This window comes from Leptonychotes weddellii, chromosome 16 (genome assembly GCF_054177405.1).
Source record: "Leptonychotes weddellii isolate Sample4059 chromosome 16, ASM5417740v2, whole genome shotgun sequence".
Taxonomy (NCBI): Eukaryota; Metazoa; Chordata; class Mammalia; order Carnivora; family Phocidae; genus Leptonychotes; species Leptonychotes weddellii.
In genome coordinates this window covers 40,638,181-40,654,476 of record NC_138384.1, presented here as the reverse complement: position 1 = coordinate 40,654,476, position 16,296 = coordinate 40,638,181, and the positions used below count along the sequence as shown (strand labels likewise).

At 57.8% G+C, this 16,296-nt stretch overlaps 1 protein-coding gene and 1 non-coding gene across 8 annotated transcripts; one reads left to right on the top strand and one right to left on the bottom strand.

Moving 5' to 3' along the window:
• Window positions 1-2,934: 2,934 nt before the first annotated feature.
• Window positions 2,935-14,126, bottom strand: PLEKHG2 (pleckstrin homology and RhoGEF domain containing G2). Of its 7 annotated transcripts, none has more exons than XM_031034599.2 (19): window positions 13,288-14,126; window positions 12,500-12,629; window positions 11,397-11,668; window positions 11,219-11,319; window positions 10,383-10,449; window positions 10,226-10,272; window positions 9,851-10,001; window positions 9,413-9,550; window positions 9,015-9,215; window positions 8,444-8,536; window positions 8,265-8,351; window positions 7,869-7,902; window positions 7,676-7,777; window positions 7,492-7,539; window positions 7,374-7,412; window positions 7,179-7,195; window positions 6,897-7,073; window positions 5,859-6,786; window positions 2,935-5,779 (listed from the first exon to the last, which is right to left on the bottom strand). In XM_031034599.2, the coding sequence occupies exons 2-19, from the start codon at window positions 12,606-12,608 to the stop codon at window positions 4,188-4,190; spliced, it is 4,203 nt and encodes a 1,400-aa protein (XP_030890459.2). In that variant the 5' UTR covers window positions 12,609-12,629; window positions 13,288-14,126; the 3' UTR covers window positions 2,935-4,187. The 7 variants fall into 7 exon arrangements, with proteins under 7 accessions (XP_030890459.2, XP_030890458.2, XP_081663002.1 ...); XM_031034598.2 differs by having other exon boundaries at window positions 12,500-12,626; XM_081806876.1 differs by having other exon boundaries at window positions 11,397-11,665; window positions 12,542-12,629; window positions 13,288-14,125.
• A 301-nt stretch (window positions 14,127-14,427) lies between these two features.
• On the top strand, window positions 14,428-14,520 carry TRNAI-UAU (transfer RNA isoleucine (anticodon UAU)). Its single transcript is given in 2 exon segments — window positions 14,428-14,465; window positions 14,485-14,520. It is a non-coding gene; the product is annotated as a tRNA-Ile (tRNA).
• Window positions 14,521-16,296: the final 1,776 nt, after the last annotated feature.

The window sequence follows — 16,296 nt, the reverse complement described above, 5'->3', positions numbered from 1 at the left end:
GTTCATCTTTATAATAAACAATTGTCACGGGACTTACGGTTTCAGAGATTGTGCTTTGGTCGTTTGTGGTGGGTCTTGGACTAAAACAAATGCAAAAAATACCCCAGCCCAATGCCAGTCTGGATCGCAAGCCTTTTTTTTTTTTTTTTTTTAAAGATTTTATTTATTTATTTGAGAGAGTGAGAGAGAGAAAGAGCACAAGAGGGGGGAGCGGGAGAGGGAGAAGCAGACTCCCTGCTGAGCAGGGAGCCCGATGCGGGACTCGATCCTGGGACTCCAGGATCATGACCTGAGCCGAAGGCAGTCGCTTAACCAACTGAGCCACCCAGGTGCCCTGGATCGCAAGCCTTTGCAGAAGACACCGCTCCAGGGTCAGTGTGGATGGGTGGGAGAGGCAGGTGGGAGCAGGCTTGCTCCCAGTCTCCCTGCACCTCCAGTAGAGTCCAGTACGTGTGGGCACGGTGGAGGCCAAGTGGGCCATTGCTTGTGTGAGGTGTCCTTGTGAGCTTGTCTTTTTTTCAGTCCCTTTGCTGCTGTCGTGATGGCGTTTCAAGGAGGAGCGGTAGAAACGAGTACAATCAGTAAACTTGAACACGAAGGCAGGAGGAACCTCCTGGGTGCATTCTGAAGTCAACCGCTAAGGCCCGCGCCTGGATTGGAAAGGAATTTTTCCTAGTGCCAACCTGTAGGGAGACAGGCTTGGGATGTGGGGGTGGGGTGGGGTGGGATTTCCCTGACTGGTTCATCTTTCAGGATGTCAGTACTCCCTCCTGGGAAAAGGTCCCGGTTGCACTCATTGTGGTGACTGTCCTTACAGGGCTCAGAACGTGTGTCTGAGGACTTGTTCATCATAGTAAGAGCCAGCACGTAGTGGGCTCTCAGTTGCTACTCTGGGCTACATGGGACATTTCCCTTGTCGAAGAAAGCTCTGTGGGACAGCACTGCTAATACACATATATGTGTATTAGGGAAGTAAAGTGTTGCTTGTGGATTCAGTTACCTTTGGTCCTCTCCCCTACCCCCCCAACCCTTCGCGTTTTTGCAGGAAGCCAATGAGCTTCATTGAGTGGAAAGGGCATCTCCGCCCCCATTAGCCTTGCAGCTACCTGGATACATCAGCCATCCGTCCCCGGGTGGGGGCCCACACTGCTCCCCCTGCTGCCGGGGGTACTGGCAAGAACGTTGGGAGGCAGTTCGACATTGATGGAGGAGGGAAAACTTTACAAGTTTTATATATATATATATATATATATATATATGAAGGGACTTGAAATCTATCATCCAGTTGCCCTTTTTGTATCTGCCCCACTCAATACATCAGCCCCATGTGGCTGCCATACTGGGCTGCACCGATGAGAGAACATTTCCATTGTGAGGAACATTCTGAAGGACCACATGGATACACACGGAGTATATGTGGATAGTGCTTCTTACAGATGGACAGTGGGGTTGATTGGCACCAATTAGGTGCCCAGCTAAGCACTGTCCCTGTGAGGTTGGTGGCAGGCAGGTGTCTAGATGTTAGGTAAGGAAATTAGCCTAGTGGCCACAAACTGCAGCTCACCTAGTTCTGCATTGGAGATGTAGTTAATGAGTTAAGGGTCTGGCTGGCATTAACGTAAATGTCCCAAAGAAGGCAGCAGGGCACCACCCTCCCACTTTGAGCCCAGTCGAACTGTGACTCTAAGGAAGGCTGGGCAAATTTAACAGTGGGCAGACTAGTGGACCAGCAAGGAAGGTATTCCTGAGGAGGTGTCAGCTGGGGCTGTGAAGGAGAGCTAGGAGTCTGGCAGGTGGGAGTAATGGAGTCCAGGGGCAGGGTTCAGGAGGGGCCTGAAGCAAGCCTGGTGTCCATGGTTCTTCAGGGTTTGGGAGACCCCCTTCTGAGGCTCCTGGCTCCCTGCCAGAGGCACAGCTGGGATGCATCTTGCATCTGGAAAGGCGGAGGGGGCTCCCCTCTCCTTCCCCACTTGAGGCTTTGGAGTAGACAGCCCCTTTCTCCCTCCCAGCCGCCTCCTCAAATACCGGGAATTCCGGCGCCACTGGGAGCCCAGGCCAGGCTGAGAACTTTCCTTCAGTTGGGAATGTGTAACTGGGGGTGGAGGAGGGGAGGGCCAAGCTCAGTCCTGACCTCCGGGAGGCTGCAGTGGAGCGGGCCCAGGCTGAGGAGTCCAGCTCAGCCCCGGCCCTGCTGTATAGCACAGTAACCATCCATTAAATAACTAAATAGAAGCCAGCAGCTAACATTTATTGAGCCAGGCCTTGTTTGGCTACCTCACTCAGCTAAGAATCACCCAGGGCCCTTGAGGCACTAGGTTATAAGCCTTATTCCAGAGGGAAGTGGTTCTTGAACTGTGCCTGGCACAGGATAAACACTTAACGGTATGGACCCCAGCTAGGCTGTGTGGATCTGAGTTCCAACTCTGCCCCTTCCTAGCTGTGACTAGGCAAATCCCTTACTCTGTCCTGTTTGCTCATCTCTAAAGTGAGGATCAGAAACCATCCTCACGTGCCTTTTAGGGACATTTGAGAGGATTCAAAGTGAATGAGTTCACATAAAGTGACTAACTGCTATGCAGTTAGTACTCAATAAATGTCCACTTAGCCAATTGTTAAAACTTCAGATTCCCAGGCTCCCGCCCTGGAAGTTCTGATTCCATAGGTTGGAATTAGATCCTGGATCCTGGGGGATCTGTTAGTTGAACAGTGTCCTGGTGAGTCAGAGGCTCAAATACATTTGGGAAATGAGGCTGTGCTCACTGAATTTTTACAACGATCTTACAGGGCAGGTACTGTTGTAGTTTTTCAGCTGGCACAGTGGAGAAAACCCAGACTCAGGGAGGTCATAACGCCAACTAGAAAAGTCAGGATTTGAACTCAGCTATGACGTGGCGCCTCAGGGAATTCCAGGAAAAATTAAATAAGACAATGTGCTAAGTACAAGAGGTTTAGCATTGAATGAAGCTAGTATTACCAAAGAAACTGCTTAAATTATGCTGCCCGCCCAGCATGCCACTGCTGGGGGAGGGCAGAATGATTCTAACATAAAAGCCTTTGTCTCTGACCTGAATTTCTTTCTTGGGGGTGGGGGCACGCTGAGGCACTGGAGAGGTCCCAAACTAGAGCGAGGGGGTAGAAAGATCTGATGTGTGTAGGCAGGCACAAGAATTGGGACATTAATGTGTTGGGGAGTGAGAAATCAGATGTGGAACAGACTTTGCAGAATCCCAAACTCAGTTGACTCTGTTGTTAGTGTGGAACAATCTCAGAAATTCTGTAGTACCAGGACCCAGAAGAATCTGATTAAGGAGGGATGGATGGAGAGATCAAAATGGTTGGATGGATGGATGGTAGAGAACGTTGGGTGGTTGTGCTGATGGATTAGATGGCTGAGTGAATGAGATGTACAAATGGGTAAAGGGGGAAATATGGAGGAACATGGATGAATGGAGAGGGTTAGTTGGACAAAATGGACAGGTGGGATAATGGAGGAATGGACTGATGGAAGGTTAGTTGGACAAAATGGACAGGTGGGATAATGGAGGAATGGACTGATGGAAGAATGGGTAGGATGATGAATGGATGAATAGGGTAGAGTTGACTAAATCACGGCATATGGATTAGAAGATGAGACAGGTAGCCAGGCAGGAGATGGACACACAGCCAATGGCTAGACATAGAGACGGCTGAACAGATGAGATGCTAGGATGCATGAGCTGGATAAATTGCTAAGGAAATGGACTTCTAAGTCTGCCTGGAACCAAGCTGCTTAACTTGGCTTTCCTGGATGGCATCGAGTAGTTCATAAACTCCCTAAAAGCAAACACCAAATTGTAATGGGCGGTTGTCGGTAATTCTCAAGTTTGAGATTCCTCCTGTTTTCAGAACCACTGATTCATGTGTCCGACCTTCGCGTTCATTGTCTTGTCATCCCCCCACTGCCTCCAGAATGGGAAAAGATACATAACTTTGTAATATTAACAAAATATTAATGACATCCCCTTCCCCATCCCTGCTGAGTTAATCAAGGTAAGTAAAAAGGACCATTCGCCAAAGCAGCTCCCAGGAGTTGGAAAGCTGCAGCAATTTCTACACCTGTGTTCAGTGTCTGGACTTCTGGGTGAAGTTCTGAGGGTCTGTGGCATCTGGCTGAAGTCCTTGCTTTTCAAGAAGCCTGGTCTCCTGGCTCACATGTGGAAAGGGGCATCAGGAGCTCCCTGGGCCCTGCGAAGGCCCACAGATTCCTGGGCGGGGGCCAAGAGAGCAGGGTGGTTCAACCTGACCTGGGCCTTGGCTGGCCGAAGCCGCCCGCCACCCCCGACCTGGATGTTGACCGTGGTGGCGTAGCTGAGCCTCCGGGCTGGGGGGGGTGGGGGCTGGGGCTGGGGTGGGGGTGAAGGGGCCCGTGATGCGGGGGCAGAGGAGGACCAGGGACCCCGGGAGGCCAAGGGAGCTTCTCCCCCAGGCCCTTGCCGCCGAGCCAGGCTCTGGCTGATGTACGAGGCTGCCAGGTATCTTGAGAGGGCAGCTGCGTTGGGGCCCAGGAGTTGCCGGGTTGGAGGAGGGGGACTGTGGGGTGGGGTCAACTCTGAAGACTCTGACCTGGCAACAGGAGAGGCCAAGTGGCATCCTGGTTTGGACAAAACCACGGTGGTCTGACCCGGGGTGGATAACAGGCCCTGACTGTCCTGAGAGCTTCTTTGCTCAGGCCAAAGTGTTGCAGCCGGACCACGGATGTCGGGGAGGCTCTTCTGCTCCAACAAAGGTGTAAGTTTTTGGACCTGAAGGTCTGTGAAGCTTTGTTCCTGAAGCAAAGGTGCAGCAGAAGGACCCTGGATGTCTGGGAGGCCTCCCTGCTTGGGCAAAGGTGGGAGGGCCTGGACTTGGGTGTCCGGGAGGCCTGGTTGCTGGGGCAAAGGTGTGGCGGCTGGAACATTCAGGTTCTGGGGCAAAGACTGTGGGGCGTTGGCTGGGATCCGACGGTCTAGGCAGCTTCCGTGTGCCGGCAAGGGTGAGGTGCCCAGAAGCTGAATGTCTGAGGGGTCTTGGGGGAAAGACACTGGGCTGTTGGCTGGGATCTGATGGTCTGGGGGGCCTTCCCAGGCAGGCAGAGGTGAAGCACCCGGAACCGGAACGTCCGGGAGGTCATGTTGCAAGGGCAGTGCCGTGCTGCCTGGGGTCGGATGGTCCAGGCTGCTTCCTGGCGGATGCTCCACGTTGACGGCTTGGTCGCAAACACCAGCTGGGAACGGAACATCCCTGGAAGCTCCTTGCTTAGCTAACGGGGTACTGGTCGGGCTCTGGCTACGTAGGGGGCCTTCTTGCTTGGGCACAGTGGCGGTGGCTAAGACCGTGACATCAGAACAGCGTCCCTGCCTGGGCAGAGCTGGGCTGGTTGGAACTTGGGCATCCACATGGCCTCTCTGCTCAGGCAAAGGAGCGGTGGCTGGAAGTTGGATTTCCAGGTGGCCTTCCGGATCAGGCAAAGCTGCAGCGGGCGCCTGCACATCTCGGGGGTCTTCCTGCCGGGGCAAGGCTGTGGTGGCTGCAGCCACACTCTGTATATTCCAGGGGCTTCCTTGCTCGGGCACAGGGGTAGTGGCGGGGTCAGGCGAGGTTGAAACATGGAGACCCCGGCCATCCAGGCTGCCTCCCTGCTTGGACAGCGGTGTGGCGGCTTGAGCCCGGGCAGCAGGACCCAGGGGGACAGACTCCTGGGCACAGGTCAGCGGGAAGGCCAGCTCACATACCAGCACATGTCCGAAGGCAGGCAGGGGCCCTGTGTGCACAGAAAGAACGGAGTCAGGACGGAGGTCTCCATCTGCGCCGTCTCTGCCGACCACACACGCGGACCTCACCTGGCTCGGCCTGCTCTTGGGGCAGGCGGGGGGACAGCTGTGGCTGCGCCAGGGCGCGGGGCCGGCGGCGGGGGGCGTTGGCCGACGCCCGGGTCTCGGCCCGCTGCATCTGCTGGATCCGCTCGCTGTAGAGGCGCGCTAACTCTCGCACGCGGGAAGCTGCCCTCTCGGAACTCGGGGCTCCTGCCTTCCCGCTCCCGCTGCCTCCGCCCAGATCCGAGTCTTCCAGGATCAGCAGCGGCTCTGGGAACCCCGGCCGGGCCAGCTGCCCTTGCTCCAGGGCCTGCCAGGCGCTCCGGATCTCTGAACAAGAGCGGAATTCCAGCCCATCCGGGAATCTCTGATCTTGGGGGACATGCTGGGGCTGGAAATCTGGGAACGGTTCCCCTTCTTCAGCCTCCTCCCGCCCTGCCCTGCCGCCGGAGGAGGGTTCTCCCAGTTTTGCCGAGCTGCCTCCGGGGACCAGTTCTCTCCTGGTGGCTAGAGCCTCATCGGGCCCCCGCAGAGGTCCCTGGAGCCATGAGTCACAGGGAAGGGCGGGGGCACCGGCGAGACTAGGAATGTCCGGGACACTAGGTATGGCTGGAAGGCAGGGCATTTCAAAAACACTGGAAATGTCAGAGAGACTGGGAAGGCGGGGAATCTTGGGAATTTCAGACAGGCCGGGAATTTCAGGGAGGCTGGGCGCGTCTGGACTTCTGCTAAGGCCGGGAACGTCGCGAGTTTCAGCTGCGCTGGAACTTTCGAGTCCTTCCAGGACGTGGAGTGGGGAAGGCCCCCGTTCGTCCATCTCTAGCTCCTCCTCCTCCTCCTCTTCTGAAGAGTCCCGGCTGGGCAGGGCTTGGAATGTGAGGGTTTCACTGTCGCCCGGCACCTGGGAGTCTCCAGGGAACGTGGGAATGTCGTGGGGGGATGGCTGCAGTGGGCACTGGGCAAGAGGCCAAAGATGTCAGGGCGGGCCGGCCCTCCTGAGCCCCCGGAGCTGTGCCCGCCCCAGCCGACAGCCCCAAGCACACCATGATGTGATGCCCAGCTCACCCCTGGATCCCGGAGGCCTCTTTGGTTCAACAGTTCCAGGATCTCTTCAGTGATGGAGGTCCCGGAGGGTTCCAGCGTGGGGGGTCCAGAGTCCTCCAGGTCCTCAGGGGGTCCGGAAGCCGGCACCGGTGGCTGAGGCTCTAAGGGGGGGTAGAGCTCCCCCTCACTGCCAGCATGCTGTGAGCAAGGAGAGAGGATGGAGGGCAGGAGTCGAGGGCTCCATCCCTTTCTCCCAGACCCAGGAGTCCGGGTCCCCAGGCCCTGTCGTAGGGTGTTTCTTACCTTGAGTCTAGGCTTAGCTGGGGATGGAGAGATGAGAAAGAGAAAAGAGTGAGATGTGAGAACAAAGTCATTCCTGGCAGCTGATGAGCTGCCCCTGTCACCCCGCCCCCATGCACACAGGACATCCCCTGGGAAGAGACAGGGAAGAGACAGACAGACGGGGCTGGACCCGGCTGGGCTACGGCGGTCACTTACCGTTCTGTGGAAATGTAACATATGGGTCCTTCACTGGCTCTGGGGAGAGGACACAGTGATGTCAAGGGCCCAGCTCCCACCGCGTTCTCTAGTCAACTTTTAGGTGGAGGACACTCACCGGACTGTCTGCGGCCACGGCGGGTAGCAGAGGGTCCTGGAGATGGGGCTGTGGGAGAGGGAGATTAGAAGCCCATGAGGGGCCCAGCTCCAGGCTCCCGAAGGAGGAGAAGGCTGGGGGGACGGTTCTTGGGGGAGAAACCGGGGGGGGGGGGGCGGGAAGAAGCTCAGGGTTCCATCTTTACCTGTGTTCCTTCGTCCAGGGGTGAAACTTCTAGCATCCCGAGGATGGGGAGACCCAAGCGGGGGTGTCAGGGGCTCTGGGATAGGCTTACTTTTAGGAGCACCTATGGGGAGACATTTGGAACCCGATAATCTACTTTTCCTTGGGAGTAATCCTCTACTTCCACATCCTCCCAACCCAAGGCCCCAACTCACAGTGCAGGCTGTTTTCAAGGAGAACTTGTTTGGCCTGAAAGAGACAAGGATGAGGGTTGCATGGCAGGGGGGGCCTAAGCACCCCGGTCACAGTCCCATTAATGGGTGCTGTATGCGAGGCACGTCACGTGACTGATGATTATTAGTAATCCCCCAACTCCACGGGGTCGGTGCTGATTCCTCCAGGTGAGGAAACGGAGACCAGAGAGGTTGCCCTACTTGCCCGAAGTCACAGAGCAGGGACATGGTGAAGCTGGGCTTCAAACCCAGGCAGCATAACTCTGCAATTTATTGATCACGGTCTAAGAGGGTCCCCCTGTCCTCAGGGTCTTGGGGGGCTATGGGGGTGTGGTCCTCCAGCGCGCTCAAGGCTGACTGATATGGCAGGAGCCATACCTTGGCAGGGATGGAGGCGGGGTGGTTCTCAAAGAAGAGGCGCTGGAGACAGTGAATCCATAGCCTCTTCTCTTCTTGGTTCTTGGCCTGGGGGTGGGACAGGGGTGGAGTCGGGAGCTGGGTGTAAAGGTCTAGAGGCTGAGGGGAGCCCTGACCACCCAGCCCCACCTTGCACCCACCTGGAGCAGGTGCCTGTGTTTGGGAATGGTCAGATCGGACACCTTGAACCCTAGAGGGTCTCGAGGACTCTCACTCACGCTCAGGTTGCAGCACTGAATAAGGGGGCCGGGGGGGGACAGAAAGGGGCAGCAAGCTCAGAGCCCTTAGACTCAGCAGTGTGCACCTTGCACGTATCTGGGCTTAGGAACCCTCTAGAAAGACGTGCCCCGTAAGGTTGCGTGGTGGGTCCCCTTTCCCCCTGTTGAGCCTCCCCACCAGGCCTGGCTCTGCTCCCCCTCACCAGCCCCTCGCCTTCATCTAGATCAAGAAGATGTGCTCCCCTCATGAAGATGCCTGCCTGGTGGGCAAATCCAGCCCCCCCCCCCAGGCCCTCACCTGCATCCTGCTGGCCTCACCCCTCATTAAACCTCATGCCCTATCCTTGGACTCAAGAAAACGTGGCCCTTTTGAGCTGGGTGGTCCCTCCTTTGCAGACCCCGTCCCCGGGCCTCCCTGTAGGGACACGGGTATAGGTATACACGAGAAACCTTGCGGGGGACACTCTGGCCTCGCCCCCAACCCTGAACTCACGAAGATGTGTCCCTTGTAGGTGTACTCCGGTCCCCGGCGCTTGGCCACGAGCAGCATCCGTGAGAATAGAAAGAGCAGCCGCTCGCCCCCTCGAAGTCGGGGGCCGCCCCCTCCGCCACCTCGGAACGCGCCCTCTAGCACCAGCTCCCCGAAAGCACTGAGCTCCGGGCCAGTCCAGCCGCCCAGACGCCGCTGCACTTCCTGCCGGGACCCCGCCAGGTGCGAAAGGCACCGAAGTGCACACACACCAAGACAGGAAGTGCACACACACCAAGACGGGGGCGTCAGCCACAGGGCTGTGCTGTCCCAGCCCGCCCTTGGAGGCTGATCGCCCCCACCGGAGGCCCTCCTGCCCCCTGCCCCCATCCAGCGGCCCCAGCCCCCGTCCCCGGGCTCACCTGGAGGCGCGCGGCGTGCTCCTGCTTGCGTTTCATGTCGTTGATGTACCAGGCGACCGCGGTCATGGACACAATGGCCTCTTCCACCATCTCGCGGCCCCCGGCGCCCGGGCCCTCCGCCCAGTGCTTGCCTAGCTCCTGCCAGGCAGCCACCAGGCACCCAGGGAGGGGACAGAAACAACAGTAAGAATGATAATGACAGGAAACAGAGAGGAAAAAAAGGTAGGGGCAGAAGTGGCGACCCAGAGCAGAGAAACACACAGGCAGAGACAGAAAGTGGGGTCAGCTAGGACCAGTCCCTACTGGCCGCAAGCCCCTGCCCCAACTGCCGTCCCTGCTTCTGGGGACTTGTCCTAGGTCCACCCCCAGACATCCCACCAGGTGGCCGACGGACAGGACCTTGCCCTCCCCGAGCAGTCCCCCAGGGCCACAGCCTACCTGCAGCAGCAGATGGTACTTGAGGATCCGCTGAACGGGTTTCAGCAGGAAGCTCTGCAGGGGCAGTGAGTGGCGGAGCTGGGCCTGGCGCTCCTGCAACCACAGGGCTGCGGGCGGGGACAGCGACAGCTCCCGGAGCAGGGCTAGGGAGCTGGGGGCACAGCACAGGTCAGGGAGGCTGGTGGCCCCACATGGGTGGGGCTGGGAGGGGGCGGGGAGTGGCGGGGTGGGCGGTCAAGGGCAGCTTAGGGCGAGGTCAGTTACTGTCACGGTCTGGCAGGGGTTGGAGCTGGATGGGTCGAGGTGGAGGGAGGCTGGCTGGCACGGCAACTCTGGGCAAGGCCTGGGGCCCAGCAGGGGCTCCTCACCCCTCACCTCGGGTAGTTCATGCAGTACAAGGTGTAGATGTCAAAATCCTCACTCTGCGGGTGACACGGGAGTCAGGGAGACCCGAGGTCCCACCTCCCCGGGGGGCCCCCCTCCGGCCTAGCCCAGGCCCCCCCCCAGACTGAGCGCCCTCGCCCCGACTCACCCTCTGCACGAAGCACTCGGCAATGCCCCCCGCGCTGCGGCTGCCCTCCAGGTCCTCCAGGAGCTCGCTGTGAGGGAGAGAGGGTGGTGAGGGACTGCCCCAGCCCCACAGCCCCGTGGGAGGACTGCAGGAGATCTGGGGCCTTGGTGGCAGCCAGGATCTCTCAAGGGGCCACCACATCCAGAGGGAGTCTTCTGACTGTGACCCAGGTCACAACCCGCTCAGACTTTGTCCATGGACAGCGTCCTATTCCTTAGCTCAAAATCAGCTGGGGTGGGGGGGCAGTGTCTTGTGATATGACCCAGGGAGAGGGGTGTCATGACCCTCAGAGCTATGAAGATCTTAAGATCCTATTGCGATCCTGAGATCTTGTCATGCTTTCTCCCATCTCCTGCAATAACATGAAGATCTCATGAAAACACTCGGAGGGGTCATGATCCTTGGACCCCAGCATCCTCCTCCCTGGGTCCCATTGACCAACCATCTGGTTTATCTGGAACTGAGGGAGTTCCCAGGCCGAGGTGGTCACACAAATGCTCACACTGGCATGACCTTCGGGCCCCGTAAGAGCCCTGGATTCATCATGACCCCAGACCTAACATAGTGCTGACACCCATCCCAGTATTTAGACCTCATCTGGGTCCTCAGGCTCCCATCCATCTCACCCTCCACCACTCTGGTCCCTCACTCCCCATCACGATCCCTGCCCCATGTCACCACACCCCAGGTACCAGCCTGGACAGGGCACTACGGAGCTCCAAGGTTTGGGTTAGGATATAGCCCACCGCCCCTGACCCTACCGACTGGTGCCCCTGCCCAACCTTCCCGCCTCTGACCTGCTGAACTCGTAGATGTCCTCGATGTTGGCAAACAGTACGCCCACCTGCTCCGCGCTCAGCCCTAGGACCCCACCATCCAGCAGAGGGCCCAGGTAGTCCTGTGGGGATGACTGGGGTTATGGGGGTGGAGGGCTGGCCCGGGTTCCCACTGTGCTCAGGTGCTGGCCTGCCTCACCTCCACAATGCTGCGAAGGTCCCGGACATAGGCCCGCTCTGTCTCCACGATCTCTCGCGCCACTCGCTCCAGCCTCGAGGGTTTGGCCGAACCCGGGGTCCCCACGGGTGACAGATGCAGGCGGATGGGGGGCCCTGGAAGGGGCTCTGGCCTGGACGCTGAGCAGACTGGGGTGGGCCCTGGAGCCGGGTCCCCCTCAGAGCCCACCGTGCTCAGGGATGTGGAGCTCCCAGAACCTCGGGGGGAGGCCATGGCAGGGGCTGCAGGGGCTGCTGGGGGTGTGGAGCAGGAGATCAGGGGGTCTCCCCAACTGAGTGAGTGCTCTCTGCCCTACACTCACCCACACCAGGTCACTATCTTTCCCCCGGGCTCCCGCCTCCTCCCCCCACTGCGCTGCCCCGGTCCTGTCCAGTCCTCTCCCATCAGGGTCTGCTCTGGGCTCTGGCCTCCACTCTTCTAATCCACCTCCATGTATCAGCCTGGGAGATCTTTATTAATTTGCCCATTTGACTCCGTCACTCCAAGTACAACCCCTTCATGTCCTCAGGATAAAGCCCAAACTCCTCAGATCCACAGGGCCATATGCAACATGGCCATCGAGTCCTTTCCATTCTGCTCTCTTCCCACAGCCACACCACTTCTCACACTCTGGACTCCAGTCCTATTCGACTGCTTTCAGTTACTTAAGAAAAACCAGTTCCTCTCACCTCTGCACACACTGTTCCCTCCGTGTGGAATACTCTTCCTTGCTTTCCCCAAAACTCATTCCTCCTCATCTTTGAATTGTTTAGGTGTCCCCTCCTGCACCAAGCTGTTGGCTGCGCAACCGGACTAGACTCCCACAGTGAGGGGATGGGGCTTTCTCCACCCCCCACCCCAACCCTGTCCCAGCCCTGACCATTCTACCCTGGGTTTCCCCCTCTGGACTGTCAGCATCCGGGGATGGTTCCATCTGCCCCAGCTGACCTGGAACTCTGTGTAGGCAGGGCTGGGGCTGTCTCGGTCACCCTGTGTTGCTAGCAGTGACCAGCACCCAGGCCTGCACAGTGCCTCAACTGAAGGAACCAATGCCCAGCGGACCCCACCCTACCCTGCACGCTCACCTGTCTGGGTCTCACACACAGCTGCACAGTCACACACTTCACCTGTGGGGCCACGGCCAAGGCTAGGGCTGGGTTTGGACAGGCTCGGTCCACGGGCTCCCTCGGGCATGGCTGAGTGGCTCAGCGGCTGCTTCAGAAAGATCCCCGTCTCGGATATCAGGAGCCCATCGGCCTCCCCCGCCGCCCACACTCACGGATTAGGCCAGAGAATTAGGAGCGCGGTCTACACCCAGGAGGGACCCCCTGGGAGTAACTAATGGGGCAGACGAAGGCACAGTGACAGAAACAGGGGCACAAGGGAAAATAACACGGAGAAAAAGATGGAAAGGTTGAGACAAAGAAGAGTGAAGCTGGGAGTCTGGTCTGTCTGGGGCCGGAGGCTCAGGGATCCTGGGAACGTTTGGGCTCTGGCTGGAGCCGAGGGCGAGGGGCAGGGCTGGGAAAAGCCGTGGGCGGGAGGCCGCGGGGTCCCAGGGGAGGGCGGAGGAGGCTGGGGGACCGGATGCCAGGGTCCTGCAGACGGCTCCCTCCCCCCGCCCAGGGCTGCGAGTTGGGGCGCTGGCCCTGAGCCCTCGACGCCCCTCCCCCGCTCCAGCCAGTCCCTCCGCGATCCGCTTACTGTCCCCACCGCCGCGGCCCGGGTCCCCAGTGCCTTCCCACACCCCTCCAGACCCAAACTCCCGCCGGCGCCTCCGCTCGCCCCCCGCCGGCACGCCCCCTCATTGTTCAGCGGCTCCGGCGCCGCCCCCTCCCCCCAGCCCGTCTGGGCCCCTCGCCTCCCCCCTCACCTCCCAGGGAGTCTCCAGCCCCGAACCGAGGCTGCTCGATTCTTATTCGACCCTAGCACGGTCCCCGGGGAGGCGCACAGCCGGACTCCTGGGTCTCTGCAAGTCGGGGGCGTGAACTTCGGGTTCTCAGGCTCCGGGAATCAAAATCCGGGGTCTCTCGGAGAATGGGATGCAGCGGTCCGAATTTCTTGGTCCTCTAAATGAGGGATGCTGGGAGTCCCGACTCCTGGGTCTCAGATGGGGCGCTGGGGACCCAAACTCCTGAGTCTTCTAGATAGGGCCGTGGGGCGACCGGATTCCTGAGTTCCCTAACTCTTGGAGCAGAGATTAAACCATCTCCAGGCGGGAGCGCAGGGGAGTCCCAAATTCCTGGGTCCCCTTGAAGTAGCGGGCGTTTTAGCCCCAAACAGAACTGGCTGGGGCGCTAGGAGTCCGTATGCCGAGTTCGGATATCTGGGTTCGGATATCTGGGAACCCCTGGAGGTAAATCACCGGTCTGGGATCCCAAGTTCTTTAAGCCGGGGTGCAGGAAGCTCGGCCTGCAGGATCGCTCGGCCTCCCGGCTCCTCCAGGAGGGGGCGCTGGGCACCTGGATATCTGCGTTCCTTTAGCCTGAGCTTTGGGGTCTCTCAGGGCGCGGTGCAGAGACTCGCGACTCCGGAGTCCACGACTTTGGACCCCTCAGGCTCTGGGATGAGTATCACGGGGCTCTGACGGCGGCGGCGCCACATTTGTGGCGGGAGAGTCCGGTCCCAGCTGTGAGGCGGGGGGCGGTCGCCTGGGGCTTCCCCTCCCCCCCAGCCGCCCGGGCTCATATCCTGTTCCCGCCCGCGGGGGGGAGGGGCTGCCTTCCGGCCAGGCAGCCGGTAAAGGGTTAAGACCCCTCCCCCCGTATTCTGAATATTCATGAGAAGGCGAGCCCCGGGCAGGCTACGCCCCCACATTCCAAACGCCTCTCAGACTTTTCCCTTTTACAGCAAGGGCCTTCGGGGCGTGAGAATCCGGAACTGGCAGGGCACTTTCTCCCATTGGTCAGCCAAAACACTCTTATTTGCATATGCAGCAAAAGGCGGAGCTGTCCAGCGAGGTCACGTGGCCAAGAACGACTGAAGGACCTCGCGACGCGAGGGTGCGGCCGGAGCTCCAGTGGCGCAATCGGTTAGCGCGCGGTACTTATACGACAGTGCGAGCGTAGCGATGCCGAGGTTGTGAGTTCGATCCTCACCTGGAGCATCTTTTTCCCTCTTAGTCTCTTTTTATAAATTTATACATCTTAGAAATCAACCAAAACATCTACATCATCACTTAGAGGAATGAACGTTTCGATCTTCGGAGTTTTCGGTCTGGAACTCTGACGACCGCCCTGCAGTGTTCTGTATTGTGGGGAGGTGCCGTTTCCATCCGGGCCGCCAGAGGGTAGTGTCGCCTCTTAAATGCCCGAGCATTTAATTGGGTCTGCAAATCTCAGTTTAAGACTTCTGTAGATGTGTCGGGTCCTCTGCAAACGGTATGGCACTGCCTCTTTCTCCATCTTTTCTGTGTTGGATTTTTTTTTTCCCAGATATAATTGTCATATAACACCGTATTGGTCCAGGGTATACAACACGATTCAATATATGTATAAATTGTGAAATGATTACTCTAAGTTCAGTTAACATCAATCACATCACATAGTTACTATTTTTTTTCCTCCGGTGTTTTGGAGTTTACTCTCTCTTTTCCTCCCTTTTTCTGAACTGATTTGTTTCTTTCAACAAATGCTGAACATCCACTCTGTGACTGACTCCTGTTTAGGATTTAGGCATGAGTGATACAGCAATGACAAGACAAAGTCCCTGCCACTGAGGATTTCACATTCTAGCAGGAGAGGCAGGTTTCTATAAGCATGAAAACTACATTTTATATGGTAGGTGGTGGTGAATGTCATGGAAAAAGTAGAGCAAAGTAAGGAGGATGAGGGTGTCAGAGCTTCAGTGTGCGTTGTAATAATAATAGTCAAACACCATCTCACTGAGGAGACATCTGAGCAGAGACCCATAGGAGGGGAGTAAGTCATGGGGATACCTGGGGGAATAGTCCAGGCAGAGGTAGCAGCCAGTGCAAAGGCCCTGTGGCTGAAGCAGCAGGTCAGGTATAACTAGAAGGCCAGTGTGACTAGTTCAATAGTGGCCAAAGAACCAGGACATGTAGGCTGGTGAAGGACTTAGGACTTTGCCTTTTATGTGATCTGACTCTGACTCAGGTGTCAGGACAGGTTCCCTGGGGTTGTCTTGTTAGGGAGTGGGGAGAGACTGAGGGGAGGTCCTGAGCCGGTGAAACCAGGAAGGGGCTGCTAGGAAGGTTCAGGTGCAAGATGATGCTGGATAAGACCAGAGTGGGAGCCACAGGAGACAGGTAGATCTATGTAGAAGGTATCAGACAGAATTAGAATTGCTGCTGGACTGGGCTGTGGGTTTGACAAAGAGGAGTCAAGGGGACTTCCAGGTGTTTGGCACTGGTAGCTGGTGGTAGGGGTCATTTTCTCAAATGAGGCTTTTGTTTTAGGAAGGGGCAGTAAATCTGTTTTTGCTAAGGGAAGGGCCAGAGATGTCAGTTTCTTGTTCTTTCAGTGTCTGTAAATTGTCTCTGCGTGGCTTGTTCTTGCTCTCTACCTCCCTAATGTCTTTGGGTCTCCGTGTTTTCTTTTATTCCAACCCTTTCTCCTAAGTCTGGGCATCTGAGCCCTTTCCCAAAAATGAGGGGAGGGCAGTTTCTGGGAAGAGGAGATCAATGGTCGGGGCCTGCCAGTGGGCAAGGAGAAAGAGCCGAAGAAGAGAGGGCAAGGAGGCAGGAGGAAGGGAGGGGAGAAGGCAGAGGAGGGGAAGGGCCTGGAGAGGGTGAGGGAGAACACCAGCAGGAGGGAGCAGAGGGGTGGGGAGGAGAGGTGGAACCGAGAAGACAATGAGTGAGTGAGAGCCCGGGAGGAAAAGGGTGGAGAGGGCGGAGTGGGGGGGGGGGAGGGGGGAAGGG